Here is an 18,028-nt window from a genome sequence, read left to right as displayed (position 1 = left end):
ATTTTTCATTTCACTGTGTCTTTAGACAGAGCTTGTGTTGTAATGCAGCACTATCAAAACAATCAGTTGCTAGACTTTGTTTTACACCTTCTGGCTACGTAAAAAGTAAATTAAACTCTCCAAACTGATTTCTCTGTTTACTGCAGTATGCATGCAGTAACACGTGGGATGTCAACGGTTGCCCCATCTGTACCAGAAATGTGAATTTGCGAAAAACAACAAGTGGCAGAGTGAGGGTTGAATCCCTTCTGATGCAGCAACATACATTTTCTACAAAATGCAAACAGTCATGAGAAGATATATCCTACCAGACTAAAAAATAACTCCAGAATAAAATCTGACTGTGAAATAAAGTCTGATTTGCATGTTTCAACAGTTGCTGTCTCTTGTTGGATTTGGGATTGCCTGAATTAAATTGTTTTCAGCCTTTCAAGTTAGGATATAGAACAATTTGCTACATCAGCATACAAATCAACTATGACTGATGAAATTCAAAAATTGGGTCACTAGGTAAGTACGATAAAATATATTTAGCTATCTTATGATGTGTGTGGACTGTAAAGAAGATATTCATCGAGTTGCAGAGCAGAGGTGCAAATACACTCATTCAGATTCAAGTCTTTACTATTACTGTTAGGAATGTGATTTTCTCGACTTCAGCTGACACCCACGTACAGACATTTACTGTTTGTGTGTGTCTGAGTGCATGTGTCCTAATGAAGCGGTGTGGTTTAAAAGGCGACATGCCTTCCTAGCAACTAATCAAGGCTTCAGAGAATGGCGAGCAGAGATGCTGCTACGTGACAAGATTAGTGGGTGACCCCCAAGGCTTATTTCATCTACCAATTAACACAGAGGAAATTCAACAGCCAGGACACAATGTGTAAAGCTTTAACACACACACACACACACCGTCAAATACAGAGCCAGTCACCAGCAGACTGATTAAAATAGTTCTAGTTGCTGGTAAGCTGACATTTTGCCCCAACATGTCTCCCCAGGTGAGAAATTTTGGAGTGCAGTTCAGTCTGGGAGAGGCGATATATGTCTCCCTGTCTGATAAACAAGACTATAGACTAAGCTTAATGAGCATAGTCCAGAGGCTATTTAATGATTTCTCCCAAATCAGCGTTGTGGGGGCTGCTGAGATAATTGCACTGGGCTTAGCTGCAGACTAAGGGAAAGGGAACAAACAATGACAAAAAAATGTCAATTCCTAGGGTAGCCAGAGCAACCCTCAAATTAAAATGGTAAGCCTTCAGAAATGCACGCAATTAAATCCAGCAGCTATTATAAATAAAACCAAACAAGCCAAACAGAGGGAGCAGATAGAGTATAAACCAAGACTGAGTATGGGGCGAAAAGCTGGTGCAACAGCTGAGATGAATTACTTGTTCTTGCCATTCTGAATCATTTATCACATATCAGGACAGGCATCAACATTTTTATTTTGAGAGGAAAGTTTGTACACCAGTGCTAACCTTGAAGAAGCCATGAGCGGTGTTTCTCTGTCCGAGCCAGAAGGAAGCATCCGCAGGTATGTCCATGAAGGGGGCTTCCACCACCCGCTCATAGATTCTGCAAAACAAATACAGAAATATAGCCAGTAAGCTTCAATTCCAGGGTTCAAGCCAACACAGACTGTTAGAAATTTAAAGCTTTTGATCTGGACCTGGTCAAATGTAGCGTAGACATGACAAAAGCAGTGAAATCTTCCTTTTTTGCATTTTCACAAATATAATGAAGAAAAACATTTTCTGTTATTCCACGCACATTTTTTGCCCTTGTAGTGCCCCCTAGTGGTCGATTTGAAGGAAACGTTCAGGGTGTGTTTCAGGTACTTCTGTGGACTTATCCTGTAAGTTCTGTGATGATTGGCCCAACGGTTGTTGACTTTGGTCTATTTATGTGCTGAGCTATGTCCCTTTTGAAGTTCATTGGTCAGTCTCTTGAAAACTAAATAAGATAAACAAGCTTTATGCAACTTTTGATAAGCTTCATCCACTGATGATTCACCAAAAATTTGGTAGCAATCGGATCTACGGTTTAGGAGGAGATGTCAAAAATTAGTTTTTCAAAAAATTCTAAATGGTGGAAAATCTAGTTAGGTTAGACTTTAGTGGTCCAAGAGGCTTTTTTGTAGAGGACATTAGCTGGACTTGTGAGAAATTTCAAGTCATTTAGACTTACGGTGTGAGGGGCGTGGCCTGTTCAAAATTGCATTTTTGGGCCTTAATTACATCACCATCATGTGGCCGATTGGGCTCATATCTCTGTGGAAGCACATGCAGATCATCTCCAGTTATTGGGCTAAGTTTCGTGTTTCTAGCTCATTCCCGCTCACAGCAATTTGAGCCGCAGCATAAGACAAATAATAATAAGACAGCACAAACACAATAGGGTTTCAGCCCCTTCGGGACTTGAACCACTAATAAAGAATCCCTTCATGATTTTCAATAACTTGGTTTATTGGTAAATTTCTCACTTATTTTCAGCAATTAAGAATAACAATTTCCCCCCGCACTGCAGGTCCTGCCCTGTTAAATCCTTCTGTTAACTCTTTCCCTGAGGAGGGTATAGATAGCCACATGCTTTCGGTGATACACATGGTGTTGCCGTCTGCTTCTTTTATTGTGCCAGGGAGGATCTTCACACACAAACAGTAACACCCCTTTCATAAAGCAGATGCACGTATGTTGCGGATCAACTCAGTGTGGGTTCGACCTGCACTGGACCCATTCATATGAGACAGACTCTTTGGATATCACTGTCAGCAGAGACTGCTGTCTGCGGTGTAGTTCCATACACTTCAATTGCTTAACCACAGAATTACACTTAATCACACTGAATAATTACCAAATAAGTTTCACCTTTGTCGTTCATATCTCCCTCCCTCTCTCCATTTGCCACCAGTTGGTTAAATGACGTTTAACCTTTGATATCATAAAATCTGGATAGAAAGGCCAGTTCACCAAAGCCGGGCAGCCTCTCGTTGACCCATAATGATAGATCACTGATGCAGTACTGTGTGAGCTCCCATGTACTGTATATTAGTATAGTGTTTCCTGCTGAAACTACCACTGTGGAGATTTTTTGACCAAGGACACTTTCATGAAATGAAATATTTTAACTTTGAACAAAGACAAGATGCTATGTGACAGCTACAGATGATCGTAGGGATGTACCGATCCAACAAGAACTGATACAAATCCGTTATATGGGATTTGTGTATCCTTATTTAAAAAGGGACAGTTCAACCCAAAATCAAAAATACATATTTTTCCTCTTACCTGTAGTGCTGTTTATCCATCAAGATTGGTTTGGTGTGAGCTGCCGAGTGCTGGAGATATCGGCCGTAGAGATGTCTGCCTTCTCTTGAATATAATGGAACTAGATGGAACTTGACTTGTGGTGCTCAATGCGCCAAATATTTTTTGAAAAGCTCAACTGCAACTTCTTTTTCCAGAAATCATGACCCGGTTACTCAAGAAAATCCACAGACCTTGTTGTGATCAGTTTCTTGTAGGAACTATATTGAACTAGAAAGAAAATAGTTCCTACATAAAACTGCTCACAAGGTCTGTGGCTTATCTTGAGTAACCGGGTCATGATTTCTTTAAAGAGACATTGCCGTTTGACTTTTTTGGCGCTTTGAGCACCACAAGCCGAGTGCCTCATCTAGTTCCATTATACTCGAGAGAAGGCAGACATATCTCCAACAAGCGGTAACTCACATCAAAACACTCTAGATGGATAAAGAGCATTACAGGAAAAATATATATTTTTGATGTTGGGGTGAACTGTCCCTTTAAAGTTAGTTTTAGAAACACAGGAGAAAATCATATTTGTATTTCCAGTTGAAATGAGTTATAAAATTGGACAGCCTCCCTTGTCATACATCAGTATTCTCCCAAACTACAACACATGGTGTTTTTTTCATATTTATTGTAACATCTAATATACATACACATACAAATATATATATATATATATATATATATATATATATATATCCCCAGCATCTTACCTGTTGCAGTCGACGTGTAGTATGACATGAGAGGCACTGACGGCCACAGATACCTTGTGCCACTGGTCATCAGCCAGGCTGTAAGGGAACACCTCAGTGTGGGCCTGTTGGCCTTTGGTACGATAGTGCAGACGCACCTCACTGCGCTGGCCACTGCTCTCCAGCTCCAGGAACCTGCAGAATAAAAGCGCCAGCAACCTGCTTCTAGTAACGCCCACACAATGACACTTTCTCTGAGAATTTGCATTCCCTGCATTGTACAGTATGTCAGCATTAAAGTCTCATTACTGGAACCGAATCCTTATTTCTGTTCTCACAAAACCCTGCATGCATCACCAAAGTGTCTAAACTCAGGGTCCGCTCAGCACAGTGAGAGGGTGCTGAGAGATAAAAATGTCACTCATTTCCAAGCAGTGCACTCACATCTCCCCAGATTTGCAACGCCATTTAGAATTTAATCACATCACTAGTCAAGCATTATGGTACTATATGGCTGTTAAGTGCAACATCAGCAACACACAACAATAGCCCACATGTAGAGGTTCAACTCTTTGCATTGGCGTATTAGTATTCTACCAGAATCCTGTTCTCCACACCACTGAGATTCACCCAGCTTAGTGACACTAATGGAAAGAGCTGCCGATACACACTCATCACCTCTGCCTTTAAAGACAGACTTATTTAAACTAGTCATTTGCTGGAAACATTATTCAAAAGAAAATAGACACTCATGCAAGTGTAGCAATAGAAATGATTTATCTGCAAACCCAATCTAATAGATTTACTCTCCCCTAGCCATGCGTACACCTTCATCCTGGCTCCATAAATGCACTAGCTTAACACTTATGACGCTGAATTAGTCCATGCCATGTTTCCAAATGAAACCATGCAGTGCTGCTTTGTTGCATATGAATGGCCGGGAAAGCTAATCAGCAGCGGGGAAAGTCATTAACATCCCAGTGAGCTCTCTTCTCAGGACTGACTTTAATGTACAAACTGTTCAATCAACGCATTATGTGGATTCAGATTTCTGTTCTGATCATCCAACGGCTCAGCTACCACAAACTAATGGAAAACATTAGCATGCTAACTGCAGATAGTGTCTCATCATGTTTCGAACCACGATTACAGACTCAATGTTTGGATCGTTGATGGACTGTGAATAATACGTTGGCATACAGGGTGATTTGCCTTCTTTACTTGAATGGCATGTAAATCTAATCATCTCAATGCTCTTCAAATACAAATATTAAGGTTTCAATCAACATATTCCAGACTGCTGATATGACAAAACAGATAGTGGCACTAAATTTAGAAAACAGCTTTAATTATGGTTTATCAGTGGTGCTTTCTAAACAGATTTACTGTATTCCATGTGACATTTTGGGCTCTAGTTCGGCCTCACACTGCTAAAATATGCATCTCAAATTAAAATGTTTTTCATATTTTATACAACACCAATTTGAAAATTGTATCTCTATGCATTCCTGTTATGCATCTGCAAGTATATCCAAATTTTAAACAATGGTTATATTTTCAATGAATGGCATGGGCTACCCTTTTTCTACATATTATAAAACATATTTTAAACATATTATAATCTGAACAGATCATACCTGTACTCAGAATGATGAATGGAGAGGATGACCCCAGAGTTGAGGTGATCTTGTTTGAGGGTCACCAGCACAGTAAACTCATTCTTGCCTCTCAGCTTCTGGACCATTTGCTCTGAAACCTCAACAGGAGCCATCACTTCCCTGGAGGACCCTAGAATGAAGACAGAAATATCAGATATTATTCAAATGACTAAATGGAAATGCATTTATATAGCGCTTTTATCCAAAGCGCTTTACAATTTTCCTCTCATTCACCCAGTCACACACTGAGCACTCAGCTATCATACCAGTATCTTGCCCAAGGACACTTCGACACGTGGACAGGAGGAGCTGTGGATCGAACCCCCTACCCTGTGACTATTGGACGACCTGCTCTACCTCCGGAGTCACAGACACTTGCAATTATTTTTTCTATTATTTACACCATAAAGAGCAAGTTCCTCGTGGATATTGTCTTTTATCATCAACATTATGAAAAAAAAAACTAGAACTGATAGTGTGTCTTTAATGTGTATGCTTTATTAATCTTACAAAGACTTTTGCTGAATATATTGACAGGGCGACACCAATGAAAAGCCAGAGTTGTAGTTGTAATTGTAGCTGTGAATTGTCAAGGGATTACTTGAATATGAATATGTGATACTTAAACACATTACAGTGGATTAAGATTGTGCATTTTGCATGTATTAAGTCACATTTACAGACACTGTTACAGGTTTTAGTGGATACACCTAAAATCCCAATTCCTTTCAAAATCTAGATATTTTTTCAACTTCAATTATTCCCCTGCTCTCAGTAAATTGAACACCAGTGGTCTTTATTTAACCCTCAAATTTCTGGAATGAAAACGCTGACGAGATGATAGCAGCTATAATAATGTTTATGATAACTATTTAATAGTGATGTTAAAATATTATATAGTGTATGAAATATGTCAAAATATGTTGTAGTGAAGTGAAATGTGGTACTGACATTTTAGGGATACAAGTTATTAAACAGGAAAATTCGCTGTACAGAACTAGTGAACATTCGGTTGGGATTTCACAGGCCATATGCTCTTTGATGTAATCAAAGAGCAAACTCTTGACGAATTTGAATTCATAAATGAAAAATCATCACTAAACAAACTTACTGGTATAAAAAATGTAATAAAAATGTTTCATAATGTTTCATATTTCCTTTAAAAAAATGCTTATAACTCTAGAAAGTCAATTTTCCAAATAATAGTTGCTAAAAGCATTTTACTCACTTTTGCAAATTGGCCATTTTGATCTCAAACCTGTTTTGATAAAGGCTGATGTAACCACAAGACTTCTTAAAATAATGATGTTTGTCAAATTAAGGCATTAGGAGACTAGCAAGCCACTTTGAAGCTTAAGTGGTTTCAAGATTAAGTCAGGTCATTCACCTCAAATAAAACTTGCCTCAAATAAAACTTGACATCATCCACTTGTTAAAATCATTAGATAACAACTTAATGCTACCAAATATTGTACTCATACAGTATGTTAGCTTGTCAGCTATCCCGAAAATGGGATCAATGGAGCAAACACTTTCTCCTGGGCTTGGTGTAGGACTAGAGATATGAAGCCAAGGATTTGGGGAGGAAAAGTGAAAGGCTAATGGTGTTGGTGTGGATGGGAGGGCATTTTCTGTGTAGTTAGCTCGTAAGCTCCTGTTCCCACCAGTGTGTCCCCTCCCTCCTCTCCAACTCTACACAGACGTCTATGCTACTTTAATGGAAGCATCAATAAATGATGACATTTCTCAGAAGCAATCACATCAAAGAGTTCACTTCCAGCTATGGGATGCATGCAAGATGCCCTGGCTCCAGGAAGCTAGCTTGGCAGCTTTTCCTCAGTGTATAAACATTACTTCCAGCTGGTAGGAGTAGCCAATTAACACAATGCAATGTGAAGCAGCAAGCAATGCCATGATGAAGACTGGCATATGCAGTGCACTCATCGGTTATATAGAATACAATGACAGAATGGTGAAAAGAGGAGCATGTTCTCATACTTCTTTTCTTATACTTTCAGTGTGGACTTACCATGCTAGCATTAGCCCTTTCGTGATGTAGGCTTTTAAGCCCATCTGAGACATATTTTGAATCATTTCTGTCGTTTACCAGAGTAGATGCACAGGGCACAGTGCATAGCCAGAGTATCATTCCAGTGTCATTGGCTGAGGTGGGACAGATGGTCCAATGACCGCAACATGAGTTCTGCCTAGCAATAATCTGCTGCCATCAACAGATCCCACTTAATAACCAAATCCAAATGACCACTGTTGACATTAATCTCAGATATTATTGGAAATAATTTTTGGTTTTGATCGAAATTACTGAATTGTAGCTAAGCTACAATTGGCTGTCTTATTTGAATAATTTTGAAAACATTTTTTTTTTTAAATGCTCAATGCATTTAGTCATTTTCCCCTTTTTAAGCAAAGATGAGCTCAAGTCAAACAGAATTTACAATGTCTATGACAATATGAGCTGGTCAGTCTATTGCCATGCCATGTAGTGAGAGAATACACTGACATCTCAATCATGAACAAAATGAGCGCAGTGGGAGCAGGTGTCAGGGCGGGGTCCATACTGAAAGAAGGTTGATGAGGCAGGGGGGATGGTGAGTACCGAGGAACCTCTACTACTGGGCTGCTCCGCAGTTTGGCAGCCATGAGCCTTTGATCTATGAGTGGACGACTCTCTTCACCAGTCTTTATACTTTGAGGGGAATGGGGCTGCATCAAATGGGACTTTGGGGGATTGGAGGGCGGAGGCATCTTCTCATTTATATGGAGTGATGAGATCGACCTGTGTAGAGTTGCCTGTACGAAAAGCGATGATCTCGACACTCTTAAGAGGCACTACAATGTAGATTAAGACAGCTATGGCAGTAACATCTCTGCATTCCTAAAAACACACATGAAAGAGCAGTAGATGAGTTTGTGCTGTGGTGAGAAGGCCAGCTTTCCCCTTCTGCCAAATCAATGTGGCCCCGCTGAGGGGGCCTTTGGTCGATTATCTATTGGCAGGCACCCGGATGGGGCAGCCACCTGCTCCTAACGACCACTTTGATGCGAGATACTGACACAAAATAGCTTGAAAATGATGATCTAGCGCATAAAGTTCCAACAAGCACATTTTTCAGCACATGTTTTCATTTCTACCTGTTTTTACAAAATACAAGTTTTTGTACTGGGAGGAGAGGTAGAGTTTTCCCTTTTTTCCAACAAAAAGAACATAGACACTGGACAGGACAGGCAGAAGTATATTTTTATGTTCATTACACATTTGGATTCTAAGTGAATTATTTCCCGGAGGAAATTGTGACTAAACACAGTATTACTGATTTCAGATAAGATCATAGACACTTTTCTATGTGAATAATGAGGACTTTCATTCTTTGATCTCTAGTGGATTGCCAGAACAAGATAACACCTCCTACGTCTCTGCAACAACTCAACATTTTGCAAATAAGCCATCTATTGACCAGTTAAGAGTGAGTGAGCTATGAGATGCACTAAACACATAGAGGCAAGAGGGGCCAGAATAAACACAGTGATCCAATCAGCAGAGGAAGGAACACAATACTAGGATAAACCAAGTCAAAATGTACTAATTTTCTTATTGCATAATGTTTTCTGTTTGAAAAATGACCTAGCATATTTCAAACAACACATTTTATCTGCCGGCCTGAGCACAGAGAAGGATGTGTGTGGGAGGGTTGGAAAAGAGAATATATCTCCAGAGGGATTAACGTAATGATAAACTCTTCACCGGCAGCAAACTCCAAACCTGTCATTACTGTCGCATATGCGTCTGTGAACACATGCACATACACAAACAGGTGTAGACTGCAACACGGACGGACACACACAGACACTATAACACAGACATTTTGGCTAGCCTACAGCTCCAAACAAACATTGAGTCAATATAAAGAGAGAGATGGCCACAAAGATATGGAGAAACATGGGCTAACGCAAAGATGAACGCATTCACACACACCCACACCCCAAAAAAGCTGGTCGTTACAGCTCCATGAATATTCCACCGCACTCAGTCAATCTGCATTCGGCGGGCCATCTCTCCCCACTGTGTCTCCACTCTCCTGGAACAAATACTAAACTGAGCCAAGGGCACCTCCAGGACTGCTTTGGCCAGCAATTTCTCCCCAATTCTCAGATCACCTCCCCAGCGACCGCCTGTCTGACATTCACACATACACAGAGCTAATGACAGCCTTCCTGCCACCCAACTGTATAAGTGCCCTGGGGGGGGATAGAAATATCTCTCCCGGCGTGGTCATCCTGTGTGGAACGTAGGATCAGGCTCGCCTCAGAAAGCAGCAAGCAAAAGAGACTTTGACTACAGGGAGTTGGGGATAATGTCAGTCAACAGTTTGGAAAGGTTGGGTAACTTTTTGGGCAACACAACAGAATTCACAAACACTACAGCATAGATCAAAGGAAGTGGGATAATCTTACATCTAGATATAAATTCCGTGTGGACTGGATTATCCAAGTGTTGACTAACCTAGGCTATCTGACTTAATTCAGGTAAATGTCACCTGTCTTATCTTGACTGGGCATTTTGTTTGATTCAGTTTTAACTGGATAAAAGATCCACCACAAGATCACACAGAAAAACTCCTGGCCATTGTGTCACTCATTGAGTCCTAAAAGTCTTATTCTCTTAAAACAATTGAAAAGATCTGCCACACTGTACAATTATTTCAACATGTTCCTAATACAAAATCGACAAGAATTTTCTGAAAGTGGGTTAGTTTCTTGAAATGACAGAATAATTGCTGGACAATGTTGCCAAGAAAAATTCCATTTGATTCTAGTTAGGTTTTTTCAAGGCTATCCTAATACAGTACTTAGAGGCAGATAAGTACTTTGAAACAGTTATTGGTCACTGTAAATGTTCCTCCTGTCCATACTAGTCACAAAGAGATCCCTTCTGAAAGCGATTTTAATGTAAGAGATGGGGGACAAAACCCACATTTCTCCTTCTGTGCAAAAATACTCAAGTTCAGCTTAAACTAATGCAGTTGGGTATTTTTCAAAGTTACAGTCACTTTACAATTCCCACTTTGTGTTACTATCCCACTGCTGCGGTTCAGCAAGGAAACACTGTCTGTGGCAGCACAAAGAGGGAATTTCCTACTAAAATGTCAAACTTTGGAAAAAAAATCCACCTGATTTTTCTTACTGCAGTGATTTTTTTTTTTACACAGAGCAAGGACTGTGGATTAAACTTAAAATCACTTTAGGAAGGGATCTCTTTGTGGCCAGTAAGGACAGGAGGAACAATTACAGCAACCAATAACCCCTTTAATGTACATATGGGCATTTCAGTATTGTTTTCAGATAAACTTAAAAAATATGAACCTATCCTTTAAGCACTTCACCATCAGGGTGAAAAAGGCTGAGGACTTCAAATCCTATTTCAAGGTTTTTAGATCTTTCTTTGGAGTCCTGTTTTAAGATATAAACTCAGCTGAACTGAACAGCCTTGAGGACCTTTAACTTGAATTTCAAGAGTATCATTGCTTATATCTTACTAAAAATGCTTAAATCTCCACCAATTCTACAAGTCAAAGTAAATTTACTCGTCATGGAGAGTACAACACCGCCTGTTGTTTTGGGCGGAGAAGAGAAAATAACCTGAGTGATGTCACCAGCATTATCTAATGTTTGGGGAATACAAATTTGAACTGAAAACCTCTGTTACAAACTGGCGGCTATGAAACTGAAAGCTGTGGGCTTCTTCAGGTAAGTAGGGTCTAACAAAACCATTGAGTAGCATTATGGGAAGTGGTTACAGCTGCCTTTGGATCTTGACTCACATTGGAGTCTGAATACCTCGGCCTTTGCTGCTATGATTCCGACCACTCCGACCACTTTGGTTTGATACCAAACTCAAGTGCTTTTTTTAAGTCTTCAATAGTTTTAAGGCCATGTTTAAGGCCAGATTGTTTCTGTCTAGTTTATTTTACCCCAATGGCAGAAATTTTATTTACTGTATGTATGTATGTATGTATTTGCATGATACAAGCACATTTCTCTACATTATATTAGATTTTGCTTCTTTCTATTAGGGGAGTTTTTGCAGTGTATTTGCAGGTCATTGTGCAACAGGAACTGCAATAAAATATACTAAATATGGGAAACATTTGGTAGTGGTGGTTCTTATCCAAAGCACCTTACAGCATGAGGAGAGCATAGAAGTTTAGCATGAATGTTACTCTAACCTATTTTGTCGGTGTTAATTACCTTATTGATTCCTGTAGGTAAATTCTCATTTTGCTTTCTTGTCCTTCCTTAAAGTGTGGGGTCAGCAGAGAGTACAGAAGCTGCTTTCCTATATAAATGCTTGAATCTGGGCTCTACAGTTGAAGGACTAAGCTGCCCTCCCACCCACTGCATTACATCCTTCTATAGCCCAGTACTCCAGTGTATCATATAGTATATGTAAACTAGCAACACCAGTGTACTAGCAGCTGGCAAGAGTAGCCCCACACATTATTTTCATTCCTATTCAAACACTTACATTCTTACACACACATTAATGCAGGAAAACAAACTCACATTCACACATAGTCCCTCTGTCTTCTTCCCTCCTTCACACACACACACAAAACACACATAGTGTTGCTGTATTATAAATGAGCCCCTTCCATCCCGTTACACTTCAGTGTCGCTACAGTCTGGGACATAATCACCACAACATACACAGAAACACCTCACTGGCAGTGTTCAAACAGTCTGAGCAACAACATGCTTCTGAGACAGACAGGATTCACACACACACACACACACGCAGAGATACAATTACAGGGGAGTCTTGCGCTGCAGCGGAAAGGATGCTTCTAGCAATTGTGTTGTTTGCACTTCGAATGAGTTTGGTCCATACGCTTGTAGCCAGAGAGGAGAGAGTGTGGGTGTTTGTGTGTTGGGGGAAGGGAGTGCTTTTGGGTGTGGCCCCTGTGCTTGTTTATATAGAAACAGACAGATATCCGAATGTCTAGATGTTAAAATCTGTGGGCGAAGTGTTAATGATGTGAAGATTTTGTGGCGTGGCTGAGTATCACCTGGTATCAGAACATGAGGGGAGCGTAACCCGGGGGCTTTTCTCCCTCTCTATTATGCCTGTCCCTGAGGTCCACCTCTCCTAATGCCATGCAATGTAGCTCTGACAGCTACCTTCAAACGCATCAGCAGGGGTGCGCTAAACAGCAATACCCCCACTGCTCACTCCTCTCCTCTTTCTCAGACACACACACACACACACACACACACAAAAACATACTTTGGCAGACAGAGATACAGAGATATAGCAAACAGCAATGGGAACACCACAATTTCTTATCCACACATGCTCATACACACATTTCTATACTGTGAATTACCCTGCTGCTTCTCTTTCAGCTCTCAGCAGCTACCCCTCCTCCTGCCTCCACCCAGCACCCAGAGATAACAGCCTTCCCTTCGGGCAGGCAGGCAGTGGAGGGGACAGCCATGGATATGTTCTGCCTGCTATCTAATGAGCGTCAGAATGCCACCGTGGGCCTGTCTGCTGGTCCCAGCCAGCCGAGCATCCATACATGTGGAATCAGCACAGTCTATCAAACAGCTGGCAGACAGCTCTGCTCCCTGTTTCTCTCTCTCTCCTTCTTTCTCATTCTCTTTCTATCTCATCTTCTTTCTCTCTCTTTCTGTCTCCCTCACTCTTTCTGCATATCTACAGTATGAGCTTCTCCCTGTCTATTTCTGATCACAAACAAGCAGAGGCCCAGGTCTGCTTTGCCGGTACACCTCTCCCTGCCTCCCCCTCACCCAACATTATTGACTTAACATAGACATCCCAAATGAAGGATGGAGGCGAGTTCTGCCATAAATAACACCCCGCCGCCTTCGCCGCCTGGGTAACTGAATGTACTTAGCAAAAGGTAATGCAGAGAAATAAGAGAGCGTAATGATGGAGAGGCGCCAGCCGTGGAACAGTCGTGTTTTTCATTTCTTGACAAAAGCTGTGGGAGCTTCTTCCTATAACTGTCTTTGTTTCTCTCATTCTCTCTCTCTCTCTCCAACTCTTCCTTGTAGTCTCTCTCCCTTCTTCTCGCTACCTGCCTGGATAGAGAGCACTTCTGAGTGGTGTCTACACAGAGGACATCAAATGGCCTGCCTTCACAGAGACGCTGGAGTTGCTGCTCCATGCAGAAGTGCTGCTGTCTCAGCAGCTGTGCAGCGAGATTAGAAGATATCAGTGAGGTGGGAAGAAGTAACATGTCGACAAATGATTGTGGTGTTCCTCTGTCCCAAAACAACATTGTCACTTTGGTACATTATGTGATCCGTGTTGAGATCCTCGTGAGGATTTGAATGTTGTCACGTCTTTGGTTTTGCCACTGATCTGGGAGCCAAAAGCAATTTCCTCTGTTGCTACTTTAGGCTGGGTTATGATAGACATCTCCACCCCTGTGATGGGGCTGTTAACAATCTAATTTGGATTGTAATGAGTATCTGACATCAAATGACAAAGACTGAACACAACGCAAACAGTACATATAAAAGTCAAGCACAACCGCAGCTTTGACAACTCCATTTTACACAGTGCCATTTACTAAATGCCATAGATAACATATTTAGCCTACGCACTGCCTTACAAATGACAATATGGACATCTGACTCACTCTTCTACCCATTCATATTTTACTTATAGTGCTTACACACAGAAGATCACCAAAGGGTAAATTCTAGCGAGGGGCCCATTCACTCACATCATACATCTCCCTTAACACAGGGTTTTGTCCCTGCCTAATCTGATTATGCTCAGTCTTTCTATGATTCTTTGCATGATCCACCCATCTCTCCCCCTCTGCTCGCCCTGCTCACCCCACGTTTTCATGGGGACCTAACATTGCCTATTGTTCTGGCAGGTGGCAGTCTGAGGGCCCCCAAGCTAAGTCCTGTCATAGAGGAAAACTGCAAATCCATCGTATGCTGCTGCTGACAGTCTCTTACACAGTTGCGCTATGGACAGTAAGAATCAAATACATGCATATGCGCCTCAGAATTATCAGATGATTTGATCAGGCATCTCCTAGAGGAGCTGATCCATGGACTACTGGGCTGCATCCTGTTAGTCTTACAAGTTGTTTAAACTAAATATTAAAAGGATAGCAATTTTTATGACAATCACTTTTTATTAAAAGCAGTTTGGTCAGCGTTGCTTCACATGCAGATCGTCTCATCTGGACGTGTTTTATCTTCATTACAAGGAGTGTGTGTCTGTACCTTGGAAGTGGAAAGCTCTAGACTCGCTGTGGAAGCCCTGGACCTGAGTAACTCCATCAAAGCCTTCTCCAAGCGTTAGTTCATCAAACACGCTGATGCGCAGGGCAGGGTCAACCCCAAAACCTGTAACTAATTTGAAAACACAAAAACAAGATTGTCATTGTTATTAGCAGGCAAGGACACCTGTGATGCTATAAACATGTCCTGCTGTCAGGGGAAGAGATGGGAGGTTACTGTACTGTGTACAAGCTGCGAGTTCAAGCAGGTCTGATTATATCTAAGACGCCTAGGAGGCAAATTATCCACAACAACTAATGATTTAATTACATGTATCTCATTTTATATGCTACATGTTGCAAGAGATGGTTACTGTACAATCAGTGACAGCGCTGTATCCTACCTGAGGAGGCGCAAAATATGCCGAGAACCAGAAATAGCTGTAATAATCCCATGGTGAATGTATAAAAAAAAAAAATTAGTCCATGTTTTGTCCACTTCCGAGAGACAGTATTGTTCAATCACATGCGAATGATGTATCACCCTCGCACAGAAGGCTATTACCAATCCGAATTGCTGAGCGGAGGCATCATCAGAACTTTAGATGCCCAATGATGCAAAAAAAAAAGCAAATCCGGATAGAAGAAAAAAAATGTATGTGACAATGTACAAATTATTCCATGTAACGCAATGTCTGCTCCATCAGCAACATCCGCGGCACAGGTGGGTAACGGAGGACGCGCAGAGCGAGCTGCCGCCGCCTCACCAGCTGAACAGACGCTCCTACAGCAGCGTGAGTGAGAGCTGCGGCCGCTGAAGGAGGAGTGGAGAGAGAGGAGGGCAGAGGAGGAAAACCTGTCGGGGATCGAGAGAGAAAAGGGACAACGAAGCCCCCTTGTGGCCTGAGATGAGAAAAACCCGTGATGAATCCAACATAGGATAGTCGTAGGCTATAACCACGCCTGCTTCCAAGAAAAGAAAAAGGGGAGACTGGGGATGGTTGTAACACTTTTGTCTCAGGACCTATATAACCCGCTGGATTTGTGTGTTAGAGCTCTTAAATTCTGACACAACGTACCGTTATTTGTCTACTACAAATAGCAATGTTTCCAACTACTCCAGCTGTATCAATGAATTCATTAATTGATGTCAAATACATGGAGTTCCAACCTGCCCCACTACCGGGGTAAATTGTAACACAGCCTGGGGTAAGCTGTAACAATAAGACTGAGACTGAGACTAAAAACTGAGACCACACCACAAAATATGCATCTTAAGAAATGTACTTAATGCGCATGTGTCAACATCTTCACATCTTCCTGTGGTTTGCCAAGAACAAAAATAACTTACCACTGACTTAAGAATGACTAATCCACAATAATGAGCTGTTGCTGATACTTTGCTTCATTTATGTTTGGATAAAAGTACTGTCGTTGACACAAATCTGTTCTGGTCAAATAGGCTAAATTATATTCTTTATGTGTAATTCATCTGGTAGCCTACGTTTATTAGACTTAAAGGTGCCATTGATAACATCCAGCCACTAGATGTCACACTCCCCTCCCCCTTTCCATTGGTTGCCAGTTCGTTGCACAACCTGCATATTTCATGGTCAAGCGGAGTGAGACTCAGACAGACTCAGTCATGTCAAGTGATGAATCTTTCGTGATAATGAATTAATTTTGCAATATATAGCTATATATATATATATAGCTATCAATTTAGGTTACTTTGTGCAGTGGTGTTTCATGCAACGTTATCTATGGTAATCTTAGGATATGGCTAGCTAGCTTTCAGAAACGTTTAGTTTGTCATTTAAGTGTCCAACGTGACATTTTTTCCCCACTGGCCCACTTGGCCAGTACATCAGAGTTTTACTGGCCCCTTGTATATTTTCACTGGCCAGGCAGCCAAAAAATTAAAATAACCCTTTTTTCCCCCATCATTGAATAACTATAGGGGCCCTATATTGCAACACTTACTGTAAAAGGTCATTTTTAATCATCCTTACACTATAAGACATTAGGTAAATTTACAATCAAAGAGTACAGTAGCCTACATAGTAGGGATGCTATTAAAACCCACAGCGCTTGACATTATAGGCCTACAGCTACAGTAAAAGTTGACGTTAGCTAGCGTGCAGTGTTGACCTAGTATTAGTCGAAGTGTTTTCTTGTTGAAAACAAATAGTGGATTATAAAAAGCTGCCAGCAGCAATGGCTACAGGGAAAAAGGACGACTGTATGATCATGTCAGTATTTTCAGATTTCTATATTAACCTAAGTACCGTAGCTGTTGAACTCAACACAGCCGGCTAACTAGCCACAAGTACCCCCTGCAAAGTGTCTCATAATAGGGCTAACGTTAGACTGCTAAATGAGATGACACCCTCAATAACAGTCACGTTTTGGGTCTAAACACTATAATGAGCAGATTTACAGTAGTTCTGAACTTTACTGTACCTTCGACATGACACATTAGTAATATATTGGGATCCCATGTCCACTCCGTTCTTAAAGATAAGCGACCATATTTTCATAAGCGGACCAGTCCACCACTGCCCGGGACGGACCAGTGACTGGTCAACTTGCCCTGCATAAAAACTTGTACTAGACCCTGGCCCACTTCTAAATCCCCTCTGATACGCATCTCCGTTATAACGTTATATTGTTTGAGGGAACTATAACGTTAGGTAACTGGGCGCAACCGTCACTAATGCTAACGTAGCTCCTCAGTGATTGAAAGTTATTTTTCTAATTTTGACAATCTAAGCAGTGACAACACATTAGTTAAGGTTTTAAGGGCTATGGCTGCGGGCAGTTGTTGTCTATTTTGTTTAAATATGCGGAACTGTAATTTTAAGGGTTATTGTTATTCAAACAATTAAACTAAGATAGCTAATATGTGCTAATGTCAGTGTTTTTTCCCCACACTAACTGGCAACTATACCATGTGATACCAACGTCGTTATACTATTGGCTCACAAGCCTTGTTAGAAGCAGGAACCGAACACCAGACATCTCACACATAGATAAACATAACATTCATTTTGGACCCATCAATTTTTAAATGGATT

The 18,028-nt window shown here is 41.0% G+C and overlaps 1 protein-coding gene across 1 annotated transcript in view; it reads right to left on the bottom strand.

Moving 5' to 3' along the window:
- Positions 1 to 15,795, bottom strand: part of nell2a (neural EGFL like 2a) — an 83,918-nt gene extending 68,123 nt beyond the window's left edge. The window contains exons 1-5 of the mRNA XM_044193825.1: positions 15,356 to 15,795; positions 14,956 to 15,084; positions 5,644 to 5,794; positions 4,028 to 4,201; positions 1,482 to 1,578 (exon numbers count right to left, since the gene is read on the bottom strand). Of these exons, the coding sequence (XP_044049760.1) occupies positions 1,482 to 1,578; positions 4,028 to 4,201; positions 5,644 to 5,794; positions 14,956 to 15,084; positions 15,356 to 15,407 (603 nt within the window). The 5' untranslated portion in view covers positions 15,408 to 15,795. The remainder of the gene's footprint in view (positions 1 to 1,481; positions 1,579 to 4,027; positions 4,202 to 5,643; positions 5,795 to 14,955; positions 15,085 to 15,355) is intronic.
- Between the last annotated feature and the right edge of the window lie 2,233 nt (positions 15,796 to 18,028).

The sequence above is a fragment of the Siniperca chuatsi genome, linkage group LG4 (genome assembly GCF_020085105.1).
Source record: "Siniperca chuatsi isolate FFG_IHB_CAS linkage group LG4, ASM2008510v1, whole genome shotgun sequence".
Lineage (NCBI taxonomy): Eukaryota > Metazoa > Chordata > Actinopteri > Centrarchiformes > Sinipercidae > Siniperca > Siniperca chuatsi.
Note: the sequence above shows the minus strand (reverse complement) of the source record. Positions and strands in the feature narration are given on the sequence as shown.